Source organism: Eptatretus burgeri, chromosome 3, assembly GCF_056783735.1.
Source record: "Eptatretus burgeri isolate ZD-2024b chromosome 3, Ebu_testis_v1, whole genome shotgun sequence".
Taxonomy (NCBI): Eukaryota; Metazoa; Chordata; class Myxini; order Myxiniformes; family Myxinidae; genus Eptatretus; species Eptatretus burgeri.
In genome coordinates this window covers 44,861,344-44,886,343 of record NC_140963.1, presented here as the reverse complement: position 1 = coordinate 44,886,343, position 25,000 = coordinate 44,861,344, and the positions used below count along the sequence as shown (strand labels likewise).

The following is a 25,000-nucleotide window of genomic DNA, read 5'->3' as shown; positions in this document are numbered from 1 at the left end:
CAGCGAATTCTTGCCCATTTTCCTGACATGAGAGCAACTAAAAAAGGGTAGAGACATTTTACTAATGTTTGATGAGGACATTGGACATGCCTTAGCAAAGGTGTGTCAACAGGACAGTGACAGTGATGCAGTGCACCTTGCACGGGCGGCTCAGATAGTCCATGGACATCTGTTTGATAAATCCAAGCCATTTGATGGTTCATTTAGTGCAACATGTCAGGAGGAATCTGTGCCAAGTTCACTTATATCATTGTCAACATGATACTGGGGGGTCTGAGCATTAAGGACCAGGCGTACCAACCTTCTAACCCAGCTGCACTAAGCTTGGCACAGCTTCTTAAGTTCAATGCAGTCAAGCATGCCCGAAAGCAAAAGGACAAACCCACTAATTTGAGACACACTCTGGAACGAGAAACCCCACTGGCAATTTATATTGGGTTGAAACTACATGCAGAAACCAGGAAGAGAAAATTTGTGGAGAAGCTCTCCCAGCTTGGTATCAGCATCACGTATGTTGGAGTTATTCAGATTTCTGCTGATATGGGAAATAGTGTGTGCCTACTCTACAGATTGGACCAGGTTGTAGGTCCACCAAACCTGAAGCAGAACTTGTTTACTACATCCGCTGTTGACAATATCGATGTTAACCCAAGTTCTACAACCGCTAAAGACTCTTTCCATGGAACCGGCATCTCATTATTCCAGCACCCAAAACAAACTGATGACGGCACTGATAGTGGTCGAATCATTCTTGGTGGTGCAGCTGGCACGAAGAAACTCAATGGTTTGCCAAATTACTACACCAATGTACCACCTGTTAAGGCAAGCGTAAAGGGGTCAGCAGTTCCAGAAATATGCCTCAAGTCTCTGGCCCGGGAGAAGACGTCCAGTGACGATAGATGGCTCGAGCATGTAAGAGAGCACATAGAAAACAAGACCACAACCTCTCGTGTTGATAACATTTCTTGGGCAGCTTACCATGCTCACAACCTGTCTCAATCAGCCCGTCCAATGTCCGTAACAGCTCTACTACCACTATTTTACGAGAGTGCTCACACTGTGGCCATGATAAAACACTCAATGGATGTCATTCTGAGTGCTGTGCAGCATATAAATCCAAAATAAATCCATAAATATAAGATAGCTGCCACATATTCAATCTCACCAATGGATTCCTAGACCCGTAAAACGTAGGTATAAGCGTTAAAACTGTATTGGTATCTTTAGTACTTAATGAGATATTGAGCAAAATAGCTCGTCAATGGCAGCCATCTTGGATTTCAAGATGGCAGCCACAATTTTCAAACATTTTATGTCACCATTGGCTTCCTAGAGCCATAAAATGTAGGTATAGGCAGTTCAACTGTCTCGATATCTGTACAAGTTGAGATATTTAACAAAACAGGTCCACACTGGTGGCCATTTTGAAATCCAAGATGGCCACCATACAGGGTGAAATTTCTGGTGGCCCCTGGACTAAAAATCTTTGTATTGTATTACTCTAATCATGTGCCAAGTTTCATGCTTTTAAGGGAAAGTGCACAATTGATCAGCTAAGCCGCCCCACTATAGCAAGAACATAGTGAAATATCGATGAGATTTAATATCAGTTGATAAAGTGGAGCAAATATAATGATTATACACAAACAGTGCATCGTGTGGCACCGTCTCCAGGTGAGGGACGGTATTACAAGTCTCCACCATTTACAGTGCAGTATTCCTGTCCCGTTTTCCAGTGCAGTGAGGTGTTTTGAATTACAAGCAGTTGGTATGTTTTTGCTTCATGCACGTAATCCTGGTTATTTATTTTTCCTATACGGAGCGGTCACTTGCCTATACACCGCCAAAATAAAGGTATGCGTCAGAAGTACGCATTGCATGCTTGGAACAAGACCGACCGCAGGGCGGGTACTCTACTCATATTGACAAAGCAGTGTTGTTTGTTTCCTTTAAAAACAACTTTTACTTTCAAATCGTCCTTTGAATTATTTATTTCTTTATCCGAGAAATAAATGAAGTTCAACGGTACTCGGTAGAGCACATACCTCCACCAGGCTAAACAGTTTACGTTTTGTGTCGCAGTGAGAGGCCGGATCTGCATCCGGACCTTAACCAAAATCTAATCAGCTTGTTCTTGTCACCTAAAAAATTCATCCACCAAGTTTTGAAATATCACGCAATATATCATTTTTGGCCCCATCTCTCAATGGTGAAGAATTGCTTTAAAATTAATGTTTCCGGATCCCGATCTTCACCAAAGTTGAATCAGTTCTTCCTTGTCACAAACCCAACCTCTCCACCAAAGTTCGTCCAAATCCATCCAAAACAACTTTTTGACATATCCTCCTCATAGACAGAAAAACATACAAACAGGGGTGAAAACATAACCTTCGTCCACCTTACGTGGCAAAGGTAATAATTATACTTTGTTTATTTGTACGTTTGATCACACACTTATTGATAATTATTTAGTGATAAAAGTGTCACGGACTGCTCGCATTAGTTGGTAAAAGGAAAATATCCCACGGTGTCTTTCAACGAGAAGTATGTTTTCACGGGGTCATTGTGTCGTTCTCATTTCACGAGCATGTCCTGGTGCCTTTTCCAAGAGACATCGCCGAAACAATAGCAAAATTCCAAATTTCTGCCTTGACCACCATTCATACAGAAATGGCAAAACACCTACAAGGCTGCTGCAAGAGTACCGAGCACATCCTCAATGGGAGAGATAGAAATCTGAATGATTCCTTCCACTTATCGAGTGCCCGATTCAATGGCCATCCGATTAATCAGCTGCGGCACCGTCCATCACGGTGTCGACATTTCAATCTCACAATCTCTCTGAGCAGTGGGTTGACAAACTTTAGTTGTGTCTGAACGACACCGAATTAGGAAGAGAGAAATTGAAGAATGTCATTGATGAACCACTAAAATAAGAGAAAACAATGGGGAAATCGACTCATAAAAATAAATAATTAGTCTGGCAGCCATTGGCTAAAGTGTGTTTTGGAGTACATACACAATTTTATTGCAGATTCTGGTAACATAGACTATACTAAACTCAAATCCGAGTGATGCCACTTTGTCACGCTTGAGCAATGTTTTTTAGGAGCAAAATTCAAAATGGCCGCCATCAAAACCGTTTTTTGGCCGTTAACTCGGCCAAAAATCGAGATATGAACCCGATTTCAGTGGCAAACCCTATGTTTTTGGGGTCAAGGAATACACTGATATGTTTAAATAAACCATATCAACCATATACATAGTCCATATTGCAATATTGGTATATCAGATACCATATTTTGACTAAAATTGTAATAAATTATTGACCAATTGTTGAAGTTTAGACCTATAAAGCTTGAGCCAAATAATATCAAGGGTACATACGATGAAGACACTGAAAGGTTGCTGATGTGCTTTTATTGTGTTTATATATAGCTGTAGCACGATTCCAATTCAGTTTCATGGTATAGCGAGAAAAGTGATAAAAAATAATTTTTCACAGAGCAGTTTTTCCCCAGTACAGTTGTGACAAAAAATGGCTGCCATGAAGATCAATGAACTGTGTCAACAGATCAAGTAAGTTATATATGCTTGGATATTTTTAAAGAAACATGCAAAACTGTGTGTTAATTCACAGTAAAGTATTGTTATCAGTCGACTAATCAATTTTCTTTTGAAAGCAAGACGTTTTTGTATCTTCATAGTGTTGCGAATTCGCGCCCGCCAGTGTGCGGACGGCCATGTGACTCGAATCGCGGCACGTCGCCCACCGGACGGACAATTCAGTCGTGACCCTCTCGGACCAACGCCAGGAGCTAGTCACGGGTGGGGGTTTAACCTCACCACGATTGTGCCAATTGCCCACCTGCACAGGATAGGGTCACTCGCCAAAGTCGATCTACCCAAGTACCTGCGCGAATGGTCGACCGGGCGATCGCACCTCGCCGCAGGTCGACTCTGGACACGGGCCGCTTGGGCGGCCCGTTCCGTGCTATCGGGATAACCGAGCGGTGTTATCGCCGACCTGGACGGTTCGGATTAATTACCGGGCGTATTAAGCCCACTACGAACCCTTTATGTGAAGCAGGATGGAGGGTCAATAAAGAAAAGACGAAGCGAAACGGGAAAACAGTTCACACAATGCACATTTATTCCGCGACACACGGAAAGCACACATATACAGCCAAACAGTCAAAATGCACATGTAGCAGTTAAAACAAAAGAAACAATGACACAGAGTTACGACCGACTACGCGCACACACGGCAACACTTATACAGTTCTACTTTACAGACGGCGCCAAAGGCCGCTATTTGCACTCGCGGTTCAGTGCGTATCGCTAAACGAGCCCAAGACAGCCCAATGCTCAGTGTTCACAGGTGGTGCGGGAATGGCCGTAGAAGGAGAGAGGTGAGGGTGGTGGAGGGTTTATCGGTGGTGGTTTGATGGTAATGGTGCCGTTTGGGAATGACGGTGATGCGATGTTTGCGGGATTGAGTTGTGAAGGTAAAGGTCGTGGCTGTTGGCGTTGTTGTTGTTGTTGTTGTTGTCTGAGGGTTGGAGCGTGGTTGTAGTTGGCGACAATGGCTGGCGTGGTGGTTAAGGTGGTTGTTGTGTGATGGCGGTTGAGACGTGGTTGGTTCAAAATAAAGATAGAACAAAAAAACGGCTATCTCAAAGCATCGCAGCCCGAATGAATCACATAAATTCCCTCTAGACAACGGATTTGGGGCTAACTACACATGTACTTAGAGATATCTCACCTACGGGCCCTTCATGGTGTAATTCCAATTTCCACAGCCATAACAATATCATGATTGTTTTGATACCATAGCAACCGTTTGTGTTGATGATGTTTAAAGTACACAGGGTGGAGAGAATCACCCGTATGGGCTTGTGAACATTGTAACTGGAAGAATGAGTCCAAACATTGTCAACGCTGACATTTCTGTTGGCATAGGAGTCAAGCAGATGAAGGAGTATGAGGAGCAATGGCCAGACCGCTTCAACAAGCCAGTCAGCAAACAAGTAGTCACGATGGCAGTGTCCCGAAAGCAGAGAAAGGTCAGACAAACACCTGTATATGACACGGGGCTCATATATTCAGGAGTGTTGGGCCTTCAGGCAGTGAGGGACATCAACCTGAAAGATATCCTGAATTTTGAGCTCGGCCCAGTACCGCCTTCTATGTTTGAAGATAACAGTGACATGCGAATCACAAAATCGAAAGCAATCTTGAAGCAGAAATTGCAGGTAGAGGTGTCTGACAATGTTTCCAGCTGATGGAGCAATCATTGTAGATGGTTGTGCTATGCTGTGGGTGATTCAATGGCCATCGAAAGGAACAGTAGAGGACTATGTGCAGAATTTTCTTTCTTATTTGAGAGATAAGCTGAAGATATGTGATACGTATTTGGTCTTTGACCGGTATTATGACAACAGCATCAAGAAAGTCACGCGAACCGCTCGTGCAGGCAAAGATGCCAGTCGACGACACCAGCTGAATCTGACGACGCCACTCCCTGCACAAAAGATCGTTTTGACAGTGACAGAGAACAAAGTCCAGTTAATAAATATCATTTGCAGCTTCATCAAAGACCATCCTGAAGCATTTTCTACCAACACAAAGCTCATATTAACTGGACCTAACACAATACCTATGGAAATTGCAGAATACCAAGTCGTAGAGAGGCCTGACCTAAGAACCATTCACGAAGAAGCCGATGTTATTATGGTACAACAAATGGTCCTTCTAGCCTCATCAGGAGTTCCGAGTATCCGGGTAATTTCAGACGACACAGATGTATTCATATTGCTGTTGCATTTTTACCAACTGAAGGAACTGGCATGCAACCTTGTGATGGCTGGTGCAAGTCATGACAGATCGTCTGTTGACATTAAGGCGACAGTGCAGAAGCATGCACATATTGTCACCCAAGTTCTGGCAGCACATGTGGTGTCTGGATGTGACACAGTTGCCTACCTGTGGGGTATCGGAAAAGGCACAATTGTGAAACACCTCAGAGATGGTCATCAATTAAATTATCTTGGTGATCTTGATGCAGAATTACCAGATGTCATATCTGAAGCAACTTCCTTCTTTGCTGCTTGCTATGGATCCCAGGAAACAGAAGACATGTCAGCTATTCGATTTGATGTCTGGTCTTCAAAGATGGCTAACAAGAAGCTGACATCAGCACCAGAGTTAAAAACTCTACCACCAACCACTGTGGCTTTCATCAAACATGTTCTCAGGGCGCACTTACAGGCAGCAATATGGCGGGCTGCATTAGATCCAGACCCACCATTGATCGATCCAACGAGTCATGGATGGTCACATGAAGAAGTGTCGAGCATGTTGCTCCCTGTGTCTCTGCCTCCGGATGTCATCAGAGCTCCTGATAATGTTCTCAAGATGATCAGGTGTGGGTGCAGCTCAGTGCGACCCTGTGCAATGAATAGATGTAGTTGCTCTGCCGCCAGGCTCTCCTGTTCATTGTTCTGTGGCTGCCATGGTATGGAGGAATATCAGAACGACCAAACAAAGTCTGTATCAGCAAGCGAAGCTGTGGAACTTGAGTGAACACTACTTATTTGATTTATATGTCTTGTACGTGAGATTGAGTGAAAGCAGAATGAAAGAGAAACCAATCAGTGTATTCATAGTTGATAGCATGTACAGACCCCTTTTTGGATTTGAATTTGTGTAAAATTTGTATAAACCTTGCTTATTACGTTTATTTGGTTATGTGTTAATACAATTAATTATAGTTTGTAGTTACCTAATCATTGTATAACTCAACTGTACTGTTGAAAATAAAGATATACAATACAATACAATATACTGTTTACCACTCAAATCAGGTTCATATAGATTTTGGGCAGAGTTAGGGCTGAAAATAGTTCGGTCGATATTTTTTCAGTCAAAATATGGTATCTGATATACCAATATTGCAACATGGACTATTTATATGGATGATATGGTTTATTTAAACATATCAGTGTATTCCTTGATCCCCAAAACATAGGGTTTGCCACTGAAATCGGGTTCATATCCCGATTTTTGGCCGAGTTACGGCCAAAAAACGGTTTTGATGGCGGCCATTTTGAATTTTGCTCCTAAAAAAATTGCTCAAGCGTGACAAAGTGGCATCATTCGGATTTGAGTTTAGTGTAGTCTATGTTACCAGAATCTGCAATAAAATTGTGTATGTACTCCAAAACACACCGAGGATAAAATTCCAGTTCTGAATCCAGACTAAATGGAAAGAGACAGAGACAGACAGAATCTTCAGAATCATTGAAGCTTATGATATACTCATTAAGAAACGAGCTAAACAGACTACTTTCACATCATCATCATCATCATCATGTGCTGCTCTGAATGTCGGTTCTGCTGAAGCAGCTTCTTGGGGAGGGTTACAATCTGGGTTGGGTCACCACTCCAACACAGGAAGTCAATAAAGGAATTTATCATTTGTTCAGGGTGCCGGCGATAGTGTTACGAATCTGGAAACCATTGGCATTCACACATACAGTTGACCCAAAGTTTAGTTATTTCGTTAAGTATATGTGGATACTTGGAATCTCTCCCCTATGTCTAATGGGTTAATTTCATGTGTGCGCTGTGGGTTTCTTTTATCATCAGGTTTTTTGCATCTTTAAATCTACTGACGACATTGGAACCCTCACTTCACTCCTCCTCCCACTCTGCGGGAGAACAAGCGCTTCACCCGCCCAGCTTTCACTTCACACCACGGCGCCATAACGCACGTGTTTCTGACTACGGACGTGGGCGGAGCCCCCCCTTGCCACAGAGCCGACTCCACCCCAGCAAGATGGAATGTTCCTCCCGTCCAATCAGGGGTGAGATCGCCTCAGCTCTGACTCCGGCCCATCAAAAAAGAATGTCTCCCCTCTCGACACTGGGGAAGACAACAAAAGAGCCTCTCTCGGGGGAGGAGCACCGAGACACCGACACGCCCCCCTCCTCCAATCGCGGCTGCCCACCACGACACCCGAAAACGCCGCATCCAATCCAGAGGCGAGTAATAGGAGAGCGGATCCCTCCCCCCCCCCCCCCACACGGGGGAGGGATAAGAAGAATCACGAGCTGTATCCGTGTGTTGGTTCCTTGGAGGTCATGACTTGCTTCTGGTCTGCTGGCTCTCCTGGTCGTCGGTCATCGTTTGTGGCTGGCCAGGTCATTTGTAGGATCATGGCTGCGCTCGATGGATTCTGGTTCGTGGGTTCGAGTCCCACCGTGGTGGGTTGTGTTGGAGCGTTCGAGCTGGGGATCCCCGTTGCCGTCCACGGACTCCGAGCTCCACAAGTGCGAGTCGGTAAAACCGCACGAGGCGGCCAGGTACCCGACCAGAGTCTGACCCCCAGCTTGCCTATCCTCCATGGCTGGAGGGTCTAATAAAGGCCAGCTGGCTCCATTTATTTTTGGGTGTGTGTGTGTGTCTATGTGTGGTGCCAGTCTATAAGTACAACTGTTAAGTGATTGCTATTGGACATTTGCCTACATTTATATTCGTGATTAAGTCTGCTCTGTGTTTCCCTCCCTATTGCCCCTTGTAAATAAATAACTGTTAAATGTTCCAGTTCATTGTCTGTGTTTTCTTTCATTTACCCAGTATGGTTCGGGCTTGAGAATTAGGGAGGCCGATTGTGTGGTAAATTGTTATTTGGGCCGGCGCGGCTTTGGTAATTCCCACTCGGTTATGCCGGATCCGAGTTGGTAACAGCGACTCGGTTCGGACAAAGCTCGCTGAGGGTGTGGCTTCCCCGATAGCGAGACCACGCGGCTAATTAGGTAAATTGGAATCGCACAAAAATACCCTAACTGCGCCATAGAAATATTGGTGTCCACGGTCCATTAAGCGACCCGTCGACTTCTGAGTTATCCGGAGTGACGACCTTCAATTCCGGGTGTTCGGAGGGAGACGGCCCAACTGCTCCATCTAGCGGTCATCCTCACCACCGAACCCAGCACCACAACAATAGCTCGTTTACTCTTCATGAATGAAATCGTGGGATATTTAACATCCACTAACTACTGCTGAGAGACGAGACGCCCAGGTTAACGTTCATCCGAGGGATGGCACACAAACTGATGAATTGTTCCACCTGAGAAACAGCAGGACGATAGCCGGGCCGGGATTTGAACCCAAGCTCGACAGATTAGAGGGGAGTGTACATACCTTTGGGCGATCATGGCAAGTCCCTCTTTTCTCAGAGCACACGTGGGCTGGCAGGATGGCATATTGGTACGCACACGACTCACCTCCAAGCCGTCTCGGCTGGGTTTGAATCCCGACCCAGCTAAACACTGTCACCCTGGTGTCTCACAAGCAGGGTGATGGACGTTAAACGAGCGTCCTGTCTGCCGGAATTAGTTGGTGGACGTTCATGATACCATGGTGCCCTTCACAAAGAATAGGCGAGCTATCGCCGGCATCATGAACAAATTACAAACTCCTGCCCTAACCAGCAAGGGGCACTGCATCAGCGGCACAGCCGTGCTTCAAACCAGTGATTGTGATGCGTATGAAAGAAGACAGCACACTCAAAATAATCCATTAAAACTTATAGCTTTCATACAAAACAACACAACAAACATGTCTCACAAGCCTGGTCATCAGTCAATGACCCTGGAATAACGAGACCCTTTACCCGTTTGAGTGAGTCGAGAAGAACGAATGATCGAGTGACCAGACACACAGAGACAGAGAGCCGCACAGAGACAGAGAGCCGCACAGAGACAGAGAGCCGCACAGAGACAGAGAGCCGCACAGAGACAGAGAGCCGCAAAGAGACAGAGAGCCGCACAGAGACAGAGAGCCGCACAGAGACAGAGAGCCGCACAGAGACAGAGAGCCGCACAGAGACAGAGAGCCGCACAGAGACAGAGAGCCGCACAGAGACAGAGAGACACACAGACAGAGAGCCACACAGAGACAGAGAGCCACACAGACAGAGAGACGCACAGACAGAGAGCCACACAGACAGAGAGCCACACAGACAGAGAGAGTCTGTGTCTCAACAAGACCCGGACAGACAGAGAGCCACACACACAGAGAGCCACACACACAGAGAGCCACACACACAGAGAGCCACACACACAGAGAGCCACACACACAGAGAGCCACACACACAGAGAGCCACACACACAGAGAGCCACACAGACACACACAGACACACACGAGACCACTCAGTAAATGAAACAACTGAATTCACCCTTGTTGCCTTTCATTGAGACACTCACCCTGGAGATCTTCAATCACTTTACGGAGTTGACTTTTGCCAACGTCGCCCGGAAATCGAATGGTGGTGTCCGTGTCCGTGTCCGTGTCCGTGTCCGTGCCCGAGCCCGAGCCGTGCAGCATGGTGCGCGAACCGTCGAACGAACTTGGACAGAGCAAGGGTGTTAGTGAGTGCCACAGGACACGCTCTCACTCACTGAACGCACACACATCGTCACAGGAAACACCAGCAGATGCCACGGCGCTCAATGTCGACTCTTCTGGGCAAAACAAGGCCCTGAACCGTGAAGTGAACATCATCGGCGCAAATAACGACCGGACAGAGGTTACTTCACCAAACGATGGCACTTGATCAGTCACTCTGGCCCGACTGGAGGCAAACAGATGTGCAACCGCACAAAAACAACAACATTCATGGACGGAAGTGGACACGTTTGTGCGGAGACTCGTGTATAAAAACAACAACATTCACAAACCGGAAGTGGACACGTTTGTGCGGAGACTCGTGTATCAAAACATTCACAAACCGGAAGTGGACACGTTTGTGCGGAGACTCGTGTATAAAAACAACAACATTCACAAACCGGAAGTGGACACGTTTGTGCGGAGACTCGTGTATAAAAACATTCACGGACGGAAGTGGACACGTTTGTGCGGAGACTCGTGTATAAAAACAACAACAACAACATTCACAAACCGGAAGTGGACATGTTTGTGCGGAGACTCGTGTATAAAAACAACAACAACATTCACAAACCGGAAGTGGACACGTTTGTGCGGAGACCCGTGTATAAAAACAACAACAACATTCACAAACCGGAAGTGGACACGTTTGTGCGGAGACTCGTGTATCAAAACATTCACAAACCGGAAGTGGACACGTTTGTGCGGAGACTCGTGTATAAAAACAACAACATTCACAAACCGGAAGTGGACACGTTTGTGCGGAGACTCGTGTATAAAAACAACTACATTTGAAATGAATGCGAGGGAAAAACCTTCGGAGTGTCGGCTTTATTTCACTTGATTGAAGCCGCTTCTACAGACACATCAGGAAATACATGTGCAGCGAGGAAAACACGTGCAGTCGATCACCGCAAAATAAATCAGCAATTAGCATGGAGTCTGGTATACTCTCAATTCTCACCATTCAACGAGCACCAAGTGAACCACTGCCGTAAATGACATTGCCCCAGGGACAATCCCACCGACCGCGCGGCATCTCGGTTTTATCTGTCCCGTGTGCGAGCTGCGCGACACATGATCGCGCGTCACCTCATCCTTTATTTCATCACATTCTCCCCATCTTTAAAATGTAACTAGAGGCTCAACTAACGCACCATGATTACTTCAACGCTATAGGAGTATACATTTCAAGCAGTGCGAACTATTTAAACTACAGAAGCATACATTTCAAGCAGTGAGGATTATTTTCAGTTATAGAAGCATGGTAAGGTGCCATCGAGGGATGCCGATTATCCCCTTTACAGATCGAGTCGTCGAGGGGGTTTTATCCGTCGACCTCTCTGGGAGTAAATGGTGGTATCACTTGAGGGAGGCTTCCGATCCTCTTGGGGAGCCTCGACTCGTGCCGGGGATGACTCCTCGATCGCTCTCGGGTGGAATGCGGCAGCTCCGTCGCCACCATTCTCGGGTGGAGTTCCTGGGGGGGGGAAACACCTGGAGAGGGAATGTCAGAGGGAGGAGTACCAGATGGAGGAGTACCTGCGGGAGCCAGATGGCAAACCGACACAGTGGTCTCTCTGCCATCAGGAAGTCTAACATGAGCATACTCAGGATTAGCATCGATGAGTTCGACCTTCTCCACCATTGGTTCATACTTGCTTTGTCGTACCGGGCACTTCATGAACACTGTTCCCGGATAGGTTAGCCAGTTGGGCACCGATTGGCCGTCAGTATATCGTCGTTGGTGAGTAAACATTCGTTCGTGCGGAGTAGCATTGATGGACGTACAGAGCAAAGAGCATATGGAATTCAGGGTGTCGAGTAGGGTAACCTCCCACCGCTCGGGGCCCAGTCCTCTCGATTTCAGCGCCAGGGTTACGGCTTTCCAAATGACTCCATTATACCGTTCCATCTGCCCATTACCCTGTGGGTTGTAACCCGTCGTTCGACTAGTTGCTATGCCGTGTTCATATAGGAATTGTTTTAGCCCGGCCGACATGAAACACGGCCCTCTGTCTGAATGTATGTACGAAGGTTTCCCAAACATGGTAAAGAGATCAGAGAGACATTTCACGACAGTGCCCGAGGTCATATCCGAGCACGGGAATGCGAATGGGAACCTTGAGTATTCATCAACAACAATGAATATGTATCTGTTGTCTGTCTCGGTCGGCAGTTTGAAGTCGATTTGAAGTCGATATTTAGTCATTCAGGATCGGGCTTAATCGTGCCGTCGGCTATCGTGTAGCCGAGAAGGTCAATTGACCTTGCCGAGAATACGCATTTCTCGTAGTTGAGAGTCAGATTATATTTTCTAGCAATGCTCAAGAATCTGTCCAGATTCATATCATGTTCCCCCCGATCCTTACCGCACACCATGACATTGTCCACATAAACAAAAGTGTCTTTGAGGTTTTCATCCGAGATGATGTCGTCCATAACTCGTTGGAAGCAAGCTACTCCATTAGTGACACCGAACGGAATCCTCCTGAATTGATAGAGGCGTCTACCTGCCTCGAACGTGGTGTAAGGTTTGTCTTCCTCTCGAATGGGAATTTGATGATAGGCGCTTCGCAAATCGATGGTGCTGAATATTTTGTAATTGGCCACGCGTTCGACCATCTCGTCTATGCGCGGCAAAGGGTAGGCATCGAGATGGGTGAAGCGATTGACCGTTTGAGAGTAATCGACAACCATTCGTTTCTTATGATTCTGGTTGGTGGTCACCAATACCTGCGCGCGCCATGGAGAATCGCTCGGTTCTATAATACCTTCTTCCAGTAATCGCTTGGTCTCAGAAGTGATGAAGTTCATATCGGCGGCAGTGTATCGTCGCGATTTGATCATTATCGGTTTACAGTCCGGCGACAAGTTAGCAAACAGCAGGGGGGATGATACCTCTGCGGTGGTCAGAGCATTTAGAATTAGACGAAGTTTGTTTCCTCCAAAGGGTATTTCGACGCTCGCGTGCTGCTTGAGGACATTATGACCCAGAATTACATCTGCGCATAAATCACGAAGCACCAGTACCCTTACATCCCGATGCGTGTAGCCTTTTACGTCCAACTCAACATTGCAGTACCCTCGTACGCTGGACTGTCGTGATGTGGAGGCCATGCATACCGTATTGTCTGTCGGGTGGATCTTCCATTTCCTGCCCTTCGCTAGTGAGTGTTGACGAAACTTTCAGAGCTACCGGTATCAATCAGCGCCTCAGTCATCTGCCCGTTAATTCGTACGTTGATGATAACTTTGGATAGATTCCCCGGTGAAGCTGCTGTTACTTTCTTTTGTGAGTAGAGAGCCGCAGAAGTGGGTTTATTTCTTCTAAGAGTAGATTTGCATACCCTGGCATAATGCCCTTTCTTGTCACAATTCATGCATGTGGCATCCCTGGCGGAGAATTTGTTACGGGGGTGTCTTTTATACCCACAAAAGAAACATTTACCAACCGAAGTAGTTGCTGAGGAGTTTGACGATGTCTGGGTATCCGATTCCTTGGGTTTATCTCCATCCTCAGTGTTGGAGGTGTCCCGGGGGGTTCTTTGAGCTTCCGCCGTAGCAGCGTTCATTAGCAACACCGGTGTGCCATATGATTCAGATTGCTGCTGAGCCGTATCCATCGCTCGGGCCTGGTCAGCTACCATTTCAAGAGTGGGTTGTGCTTTTTCCAGTAAGCGTTGCCGAATGGGGTCTGACCTGAGCCCCTGGATGAACGCCTCTCGGGTCGCTTCATCTCGATGTTCCTCGGCGGTTACAGCCCGGAAATTGCAGTCTTTGCCCAACTGCCTCAGAGCTTGCAGGAACTGATCGATTGTCTCACCGGCTTCTTGCCTGCGTGTGTTGAGAAGATGTCGTATGTATACCTCGTTCTTGCGCTTCACGTAGAGCGCCCGCAGCACGTCGATCGCTGCGTCGTAGGTGTCACACTCCGAGAAGAGCCTGAATACACTGGTCGAGACATGGTTTACAAGTGCGGCCAGTTTGTCGGCTTCCTCTTAAATGATGGTCAGATAGTGTGAGAAGGAACGGAACCAATGGGACCATTTCATTTCCGAGTCAGTAGCATTGGAGTCCGCATCGAACCTCTCCGGCTTGTAGATCTTGTCCATAGTCGGTTGAGGCAGCCGAAGGGATCAAGTGAAATAAATTGAAGTGAATGCGAGGGAAAAACCTTCGGAGTGTAGGCTTTATTTCACTTGATTGAAGCCGACTCTACAGACACATAAAGGAATACATGTGCAGCAAGGAATGCATGTGCAGTTGATCACCGCAAAATAAATCAGCAATTAGCCAGCATAAGCACGGAGTCCGGTATACTCTCAATTCTCACCATTCAATGAGCACCAAGTGAACCACCGCCGTAAATGACATTGCCCCAGGGACAATCCCACCGACCGCGCGGCATCTCGGTTTTATCTGTCCCGTGTGCGAGCCGCGCGACATGTGATCGCGCGTCACCTCATCTTTTATTTCATCACACCCGGAACTCATCTTGCGTTTTGCACATGCGCGAACGACCCACGGTCTTCGTGGTGCATTCTGCGCATGCGCAAACGAACCCAGAACTCGTCTTGCGGTTTGCGCATGCGCGAACGACCCCCGAAACTCGTCGCTCGTTCTGCGCATGCACGAACGACCCCCGGAAATCGTCTTGCGTTTTGCACATGCGCGAACGACCCCCGAAACTCGTCTTGCATTTTGCACATGCGCGAACGACCCCCGAAAGTCGTCGTTCGTTCTGCGCATGCGCGAACGACCCTGGGAACTCGTCTTGCGTTTTGCACATGCGCGAACGACCCCGGAAGTCGTGGTGCGTTCTGCGCATGCGCGTACGACCCCCGCACCTCGTGGTGCGTTCTGCGCATGCGCGAACGACCACCGGACCTCGTGGTGCGTTCTGCGCATGTGCGAACGACCCCCAGACCTCCTGCGTTGTGCGCATGCGCGAACGACCCCCGAAACTCGTCGTTCGTTCTGCGCATGCGCGAACGACCCCGGGAACTCGTGGTGCGTTTTGCGCATGCGCAGAACGCACCACGAGTTCAGGGGGTCGTTTGCGCAAGCGCAGAACGCACCAAGAGTTCCGGGGGTCGTTCGCGCCTGCGCAGTAAATAAATTATCCATACATAATAATATATTTCTATATATATATATATATATATAGATTTATGTGTGTATATATATATATATATATATATATATATATATATATATATATATATATATATATATAGATTTATGTGTGTGTATATATATATATATATATATATATATATATATATATATATATATATATATATGTATATATATATATGTATATATATATATATATAGTTAAGGATTCTGCGGTGTCAGGATTCACACCCTACTCTTGACAGCCAAATGTTGAAGATTCGGCGTTACTTATCAGCACCGCCGTCTCCGGGGTTATTATGCCGGCTGGCTCGGCACAGGCTTTGGGTGACGTGCCTCAGATCACGATACCAAAATACACCTGTGCCTTGCCAGTTGGGGAAATAGACCCCAGATACAGACTGGATTTGTCAGAGACCGAGCGAAGTCTGCCCGTCCGTAGCCCGTTTGGGTTTTATTATATATACAAATCGAGCAAATTGTTCCTCAGCACGGCACGAATCAACTCAATCACGGCAACTTTCATATAAATCAGCCAGATTTATTGGGGACACATCGGGGAACACAACACAAGCAAAACATCCACGACAATGTTCTAATAAATCCATAACCCACTCTTAACTCAGGAGCTAAGGGTTTTGAAGGGAACCCTAGCGAGATAAACCTTAGACAACATGCAGACAACATGCAGACAAGACACAGAGTACTTGTTGGTGCCTCATGGATGAGAGGAAAAGTGTCAAAGGCACGAATGCGGCTCGTGACAAGCCGATGTCAACGGATTCGAGTGACGAAGCTCAAACACACCGCGTGGCAAAATGGCGCTCGTCCTCCTTTTGTCGCACTGCCCACGCACGCAGCCTCAGCACGTTCAGCCCCGTAAGGTTGACAGCAAAAGAGCGAAAGATCCGCGGTTTGCTCCAGCTGGCTTTTCACAAGGTCGAGCATAAAAACGCAGGCCTGGCCCGTTCACCAGAGTAGGCGAAATTGGGGTGTTGGGCTCCGCAGGCGGATTGACGGGACCATAAGACGTGTCGAGCCATGCAGTGAGTAGGGACAGTCAGAGGCTCCCTCCCTGGATTCCGGATGAACTTGTCGAGGACCTCCTCATAAAAGTCGATCGCCGACTCCCCTCATGCAGTTCCTCCTGTCTCTTTCATGAAGCAGATCGCAGACAGATACAGCCGTCCCTTACACAGCAGATCGCGACTACCATGAGTCGTTTCTCATCCAGCCGAGGGCAGACTGACCTCATGCCATCGCCTCCCTGTCTTTCTTGGGGCACGCACCTCACAAAGTCAATTCCAGATTCTCACTAGTAGTTTCTCATCCAGCCGATCGCAGACTGACCTCATGCAGTCCCTTCCTTGCCTTTCTTGGGGCCCGCTCTTCAGGACCCTCCCCCGGGACCCGTGATTGTTCCATCGCTCGAGATTGCAGCTGCCTCCTCCAATCGCCTGCCGACACTTTCAGAGCGCTGGGCGGGGCTAGTTCGTAGAGGGGAAGGAAGAAGAAGAAAACCACCTCTCGGCACACCACGCCTGTATGAACAATGAACAGCCGACTACACCTCCCGACACACATGTAACGTCCAATTACCGAACAACCTGACTAAACATGCATTTAAGGGAGAATCTGGGCTAATCCTATATTTAATAACACACTAAGGGCCATTTTCGCAACACTACCCCCACCTTTCTCCCGAGGTTCTCCCGAGCCTCCATTTGGGGCAGCCCACGGTAATGGTCCTGTCTAACATACAGCACAAATCTCCCATTTACTCTTCCCACAATATGGGAAGCACTTAACTCCAAAAACCAAAGTGTCACAGTAATATTGGCATGTCCCTATCCTAGTGTGTCGGATAACAAATCTAACAAACAAATTCACACTCTATGCACACTACTTAACATTCTAATGATGGATTTGAATGGGAGGGCATTCAATTTTACTTTTAACACCACGATTCGCAGGACATTCAAAGATTCAAAGTTCTTTAACGTGTTCGCTCCTTCAAGCATCCTCCCAGCAGTATTGTCCATTCACCCCTGAGGGTTTCCTCACTTCGTGGCCTTATTGGCCTCTCACCAGGTGAGTTGAGTCGGCCCAGTGGCCTAATCTCACAGAGAGTTCTTCGGCCCACTGAGCCCACAAAATGGCATGAATCTTTAGCCGCAACAGCCCAGAAAATAGCATGAATATTCGGCCGCAAAAGCCCACAAAATGACTTCGGCCCATATGGCCCACAAAATGACTTCTCGGCCGCAATGGCCTACTCACGAGCAGCAGCAGCAACAAGCCCTGCATTGGACAGCGGGTGGCACAGCAATGGTGGCACGGTGATATCGATGGTAAGCAAATGCAGTTTGGAGGAGTTCTTGAGGACGCAAGTGGGTGTGATGACATCAGACCAGGTGAGATGGAGTGTACCCTTAACCTTCCTTGCCTGACTTGCTTTGGCAGGACTTGTTTTGGTATGGTCTTCCTCATACGTTCTTTTTTTCTTTCTTTCTTTCTTTTTTTATTTATTTATTAGCAGACAGGATGGTGTGTTTCTTACTCAAACGTTATCTTCGTGGGTGTGTGCTCATCACATACTGGTGGCTTCTCTAGCACTTGGAGAGGGTGACCTAGCCTGGCCCTTCTTAACAAATTTTCCCATCAACATTACTCGTACCAGGTGTCACGCATGAATGGTGCGGAGGAGAGTCCATCGAACCTAACCATTCATTTTAGCTCTAAACCATGAAACAACCCCTGCTATGGCTAGAATGATCCTAATGACCCATTTTTCCCGACAAGGCACACTGTTCCATTGTCTTAAACCTGGGAAGGCCCTTATATGTCTTTTTTCATTTAGTGGTGCAAGGCATAACTCGCTGGCTGGGGAGTGTGACTACTACTAGGCCTCTTTGCCTGCTTCCAATCGGGGGTGGAGGATACCCAGCGACCTCGGGTTACACCTGAGCGTGCTTCTAGTGCTCCTAACTAAGGGGTGGCTCTCGCCCGCATACTGTGCTCTCCTAGCACCCATACTGTGCTCTCCTGGCACTAAGCCTACCGTACTCTCCTGGCACTAAACCCTACTGTGCTCTCCTGGCACTAAACCTACCGTGCTCTCCTGGCACTAAACCTTACTGTGCTCTCCTAACACCTCTGACAGCCTTCACCTGCCAGGAACCCCCAAAGTCCTGGTGCCCTTTCTCCCAACTCACCAACTTCCAATACCATGTCACACTCCCAGCCAGTACCACCATACCTTGGCCTGTACCTACCCCTAGCAGTCCGCCTGCACAATGGAACAGCATTCAGAATCCATGTCAAATCCTCTAAGTCCCCCTAACCTACACTAACTTGGTTAGGAGACTCCTACCGACAGGGTACGTTGTTCGCACTCACTCTCCTCATTCGCACAATCATGCCATTCACCCAAACACTTTAGTCATTCATTCCACGGTGCCACACACCCAGTCCACAACACCCTCCAACACCTTTCACTTTTATGTGAATACTAAAACACACCAGTCTCTCGGATCCCACTTGGTCATCAAATTTAACTGATACACTTTTTTTTTTACCAAACCCCAATCAGTCTGTTACTACGTCCCTCGTCTGCTGGCCTCCTCCATACCGCCCTAATCGTTTATTTCCAACAATTTAAACAAAACACCAAAATCTCTTCACCAGCCCCATTGGAACCTCTGCATGGTTCCAACCAGGCATTTCAGTCTTTCCTCAAACAAGCCACTCTTTGTCATCCACTTGCTTCAGGTGTGTTTAACGCTCTGCCTGCAATGTCTCCATTATTTTTTCCAAGAATCACCCAAATCCACTCGTGCCACTCTTATCCCTTCTGTCAGTCTCTCAATTTGCAACCACTCTCGATATAATTTTCAATCAAAATTTTCACATCCCCATATGGCCTGATTATTTTGGCTCATTGGAAGGGGAGTGAGGGAACGAATCCCTCATTACCCATTGCATGACCCCGCCGCCTTTCCGCCACGGCTCAAAGGGGTCATGTCTCAATTGGGGTTGTGATCCACCCCCTCCTTTTCTCCAGGGTTCGCGGAAGTCAGGTAAACCCCAATCGGGGGAGCGGCCTCCCCCACTTCTCCAGGGTTCATGGAAATCAGGTAAACCCCAATCGGGGGAGCGGCCTCCCCCTCTCCTCTCTAACCCCCTGAAGACATAAACCCCACTCAGCTAGCCAAACCCCTCGTGTCCTCGGAGAGGTTTGAGGACCGAGTGACACACGGCGTTGTCGCTGCCGGCCCCTTCCTGTTCTGAAATGGGTACGGGGAGTATGTGACACATGCCAGTGACGCTTGCTACTTCCTTTTGCCTCTTTCACGAAGCAGATCGCAGACAGACACAGCCGTCCCTTACACAGCAGATCACGACTCCCACTAGTCGTTTCTCATCCAGCCGAGGGCAGACAGACCTCATGCCGTCCCCTTCTTGCCTTTCTTGGGGCGCACACCTCACAAAGCCGATTCCAGACTCTCACTAGCAGTTTCTCATCCATCCGATCGCAGACTGACCTCATGCAGTGCCTTCCTTGCCTTTCTTGGGGGCCGCTCTTCAGGACCCTCCCCCGGGACCCGTGATTGTTCCATCGCTCGAGATTGCAGCTGCCTCCTCCAATCGCCTGCCGACACTTTCAGAGCGCTGGGCGGGGCTAGTTCGTAGAGGGGAAGGAAGAAGAAGAAAACCACCTCTCGGCACACCACGCCTGTATGAACAATGAACAGCCGACTACACCTCCCGACACACATGTAACGTCCAATTACCGAACAACCTGACTAAACATGCATTTAAGGGAGAATCTGGGCTAATCCTATATTTAATAACACACAAAGGGCCATTTCCGCAACAATATATATGCATATATATTGTTGCGAATTCGCGCCCGCCGGCGTGCGAACGGCCACGTAACTCGAATCGCGGCACGTCGCCCACCGGACGGACAATTCTGTCATGACCCTCTTGGACTAAAGCTGGGAGCTAGTCACGGGTGGGCCTTTCGGCCTCACCACGATCGTGCCAATTGGCCCCCCGCGTGGGATAGGGTTGTTCGCCAAACTCGACCTACCTAAGTACCTACGCGAAGGGTAGACCGGGCGATCGCACCTCGCCACAGGTCGACTCCGGACACGGGCCGCTTAAGCGATCCGTTCCGTACTATCAGGATAACCGAGCGGTGTTATCGTCGGCCTCGACGGTTCCGTTTAATTATCGGGCATATTAAGCCCACTACCAACCCTTTACGTGAAGCAAGATGGAGATTCAATTAAAGAAAAGACGAAGCGAAACGGGAAAACAGTTCAACATGATGCACATTTATTCCGCGGCACACGGAAAGCACAGATATACAATTAAAACAATTATGCACAAAAAGCAGATGTAACAAAAGAAACAATGACGCAGAGATACTACCGAATAAGACCGACACACGACAACACTTAACAGTTTTACTTCACCAGACTGGCACCACACACACACATTTACACAGAAACAAAAGAAAAGGCCACCCTCAAAGACAAGGGGGCAGACGGGGCCTGTGGGCCAATATTTGCGCGGGACCTGAAAGAGCGGTCAGGTCCGCGAGACCGGGTGGGTCTTACCCGCGTCTTTGTGATGAGTCGCAAATGTGGCAGCGCGGCGGTGCCCCGACTTCGTGCTCCTTCGCGGGTTTCGTTGGCACTGCTTGGAGTGGGGTGGGAACGGGGCCTCCTTTTCGCACTATCTCAGCGCGGGGGAAAAAGGGGGGGGGAATTGTTGATGCTCTGGGGAAAGAGTATAGTTGGCTTGCTTGGGTCCCGTGACGAGCGATTCCACCGCGACCTCGTCGCCGACCGTCGTCTTCCTTGCCTCGGACCTGAGCTCCTCAGTCTCTTCCCCCAATTCTCCTCAGCCGACTGCCGAAAACCACCGGGATGCCCTCTCCTCCCGACTCCACTCCGCGCTCCAAACTGACTCTGCCCAAAACTCTCTCCGCTCTTCTGTCACTCTCCGCTCTTCCAAGGCCGACTCTCCCTTTTCTGCCACTCTCCGCTCTTCCAAGGCCGACTCTGCCCAAACCGACTCTGCCCAAACCTACTCTGCCCAAACCGACTCGACCCAGATTCGCCTCGCGCTCGGCACTTTATAGGCCGACAGGAGAACCCATATGCAAATTTCTGGATCAGAACGAGCTCGGGGGCGGAGCCACGCTCGCCCATTGGATGGAGAAAAAGGGGCGTGAATCTCCCCTGATCCTAGAATTTGCATATCTCGATTCCACACAGTCGCGCCTGGAGGCGGGGCCAAACCGCCCCGCGCTTGCTGATTGGACAGATCAGAGGTGGGCATGTAGCATTCCTGATCCGAATTCTCCTCGGAAAGGCCGCATTTTGCACTCGCGGCTCGGTGCGCATCTTGTACGAGCCCAGGACAGCCCGACGCTCAGTGCTCACAGGTGGTGCTGGAATGGCCGCAGAAGGAAAGAGGTGAAGGTGGTGGAGAGTTTATGGTGGTGGTTTATGGCCATGGTGCTGTTTGGAATGGCGGTGATGCGATGTTTGCGGGAGCGAGTTGTGAAGGTAAAGATCGTGGCTGTTGGCGTTGTTGTTGTTGTGAAGCGGCGTTGTGGTTGGTGGTTGTTGTGTCATGGTTGGAGCATGGTTGGTTCAAAATAGAGATAGAACAGAAAAACGGCTATCTCAAAGCGTCACAGCCCGAATGAATCACATTTATTCCCTCTAAACGGGTTTGGGGCTAACTACACATGTACTTGCAGAGATATCTCACCTATGGGACCTGAATGGTGGTTTGCGAATTTCCATAACCGTAACAATATATATATATATATATATATATATATATATATATATATATATATATATATATATATATATATATATATATATATATATACAGTAAAACCCTCTTAATTGGCGGCCTTTTTAACTGCAAAATTGGCTAATCCGCGGGCCCACCATGGACCCCAAAATTTAAATCTGAAATAGTAGTATTTTTTGGGTGGAATGTGGGTCTTTGATCTCAACCGTGGTCTGAACCGTTGTACAAGTGTGAATGCGCGGATGTTGGTGTAAAAGACACAATGGCTTGTCAAATCATTGACATATTTTCGCTGACCGCCAACACCTGTCTTTGATCTCAACCGCGGTCTGAACCGTTGTACAAGTGTGAATGCGCGGATGTTGGTGTAAAACACACAATGGCTTGTCAAATCATTGACATGTGTTCGCTAACCACCGACACCTGCTATAATCCACGGTTTCAGCCCTTAATCCGCCGTTTAACCCAACAACTGAGTCCTTTTTGACACGCGGTGAGCGAATCTGAAATGGCAGGGTGTCTTAAACTCGCTCTCACCTCTTCTGTATAAAACCTCAGGCCAAATCCATCTCAATCATAACCTTAGACTACTTACTACAGACCACACATTGATTATCCGCGATTCTATGACCATTCTACAGCTTTATACAGCCTTTTCAAACATCGAAACTGGCTTCTTCTTCATCTCCCTCCAACATTGCTGTGACGTCATCAGTCAACATGCAGGGGGAAAAAGAGGAAGCACAAATCCAGAACTGTTTCCGAAAAACAATTGTTAGTGGACAGGATTGTTTCTGGGAAGGAGAGTAAAGCTAAGATATCCAGGGAAACTGGGGTACAAGAGAGTACCTTGAGAGGATGGGTGAAGGAGGAGGCCAACCTTCACTCCTTTGTGCAGGACCTCGACGAGGAGAGCGGGCTGAGCCGCAAGAGAGCCAGGAAGGCTCAGGATCCAGCGTTGGACAAGGCTGTCTTCGACTGGTTCACAGCCCAGAAGGCAGCCGGGAAGCCAGTCTCCGGACCCTACATACAGACCCAGGCCTTCAAGTTTAAGTCCCTGGAGGGTCAGGAGGAGTGCAGCTGCTCCAAGGATTGGATTCACCACTGGAAGAAGAGACGGAATCAAGGAGGTCAAGATCTGTGGCGAGGCCCGGTCCGCAGACATCGCAGCTGCGGAAGCCTTCCTCCCGAAGCTGCAGGAGTGGGTAGAGGAAGGCAGCTACGGTCCGGAGCAGATCTATAACACCGATGAGACCGGGCTAAACTACAAACAGATGCCGGACCGGACACTGGCCTTCAAGAGCGATAAGACTTCCACCCAGGGCTTCAAGGTCGCGAAGGAGAGGGTCACGCTTATCCTGACTACCAACTGGACTGGAAGTCATAAGCTGACCCCTCTCCTTCTGGGGAAGTTTAAGTCCCCACGCTGTTTCCATCACGTCAACATGAAGAGCCTGCCGATCGTGTACGACCACACCAATAAATCTTGGATCACGGCCTACGTGTTCAAGCGATGGTTCGACGAGCAGTTCGTGCCTTCGGTTAGGAGGCACTTTCGCAAGCAGGGAGTGGAGGAGAAGGTCCTGCTCCTCCTCGACAACTGTCCTGCGCACCTCCATGCAGAGACTCTTCGGTCGAAGGACGGCAAGATCCGGGTGGCCTACCTCCCGAAGAACACCATGTCCAAGATTCAGCCCATGGACCAGGGTGTGATACATCAGCTGAAGGCTCTCTACAAGAAGTCGCTGGTCCAAAAAGTCATCGCGTCAGACCTGGACTTGGTCGGCTTCCTCAAGACCATCAACCTGAAGGACGTGGCCAACATGGTCGGCACTACATGGGAAGCCATCCAGCCTTCTTCTGTGAAGAAGTGCTGGGACAACGCACTCGGCGACCCATGGCAGGAGGACCAGCCAACCGACCAGCCAACCGACGATGATGACGACCTCGACACAAGCTTTTACGGCTTTACTACAGAGGACTTGCAGAAGTCCAGCTACAAGCAGCTCCTGGATGAGATGGGGGAGACATTGGGCACGAAGACCCATCAGGAGACCATGGAGGCCTGGATCTCCCAGGATGACGATCTCCCCATCGCCGAGACCAGGTCTGACCAGGAGCTGCTGGATGCTGCAAGTGTCGAGGAGGAGGAAGAGGAGTAGGAGGAGGAGAAGGAGGAGGAGGAGGAGGAGGAGGAGGAGGACCTTCCTCCTCCACAGAAGTTTACAGATGAGAAGGCCTTGGAGGCCTCCAGGTACCTGCTCGGCTACTACGAGCAGAAGGGATGTCCTCAAAGTCCTGCAACTGCAGTCCTCCACGAGGGACATCCAAGGCTATCTGTCAGCATTCCGCAATCAGACTACCATCAGCAGTTTCTTGAAGAAGGCCTAAATTATCTCTGTTAAATTCTGTATTCTGTTATTATTTTTGGTGTTAAATTCTGTATTCTGTAACAATTTTTGGTGTAAATCTGTATTTAATTCTGTATTCCAATCGATTTCAATATTCTGTAATAATTTTTAGTGTTGAATTCTGTATTCCAGTCGATTTCTATATTCTGTATTG

At 48.2% G+C, this 25,000-nt stretch overlaps 1 protein-coding gene and 1 pseudogene across 4 annotated transcripts in view; one reads left to right on the top strand and one right to left on the bottom strand.

Annotated features, from left to right (window-relative positions):
- LOC147029795 (uncharacterized) overlaps window positions 1-564 on the top strand; it is a 1,859-nt pseudogene extending 1,295 nt beyond the window's left edge.
- LOC147029794 (uncharacterized) overlaps window positions 1-10,748 on the bottom strand; it is a 100,117-nt gene extending 89,369 nt beyond the window's left edge. For 2 of the 4 annotated variants that reach the window (XM_085873126.1, XM_085873123.1), the window contains exon 1: window positions 10,273-10,747. Coding sequence is in view for 3 of the 4 variants with exons in the window: in XM_085873123.1 (XP_085729249.1) it covers window positions 10,273-10,393 (121 nt within the window). In the remaining variant the exon portion in view is untranslated. Of the gene's footprint in view, window positions 1-10,272 lie in introns of all 4 variants that reach the window. The other 2 variants (XM_085873124.1, XM_085873125.1) reach the window with 2 other exon arrangements.
- Window positions 10,749-25,000: the final 14,252 nt, after the last annotated feature.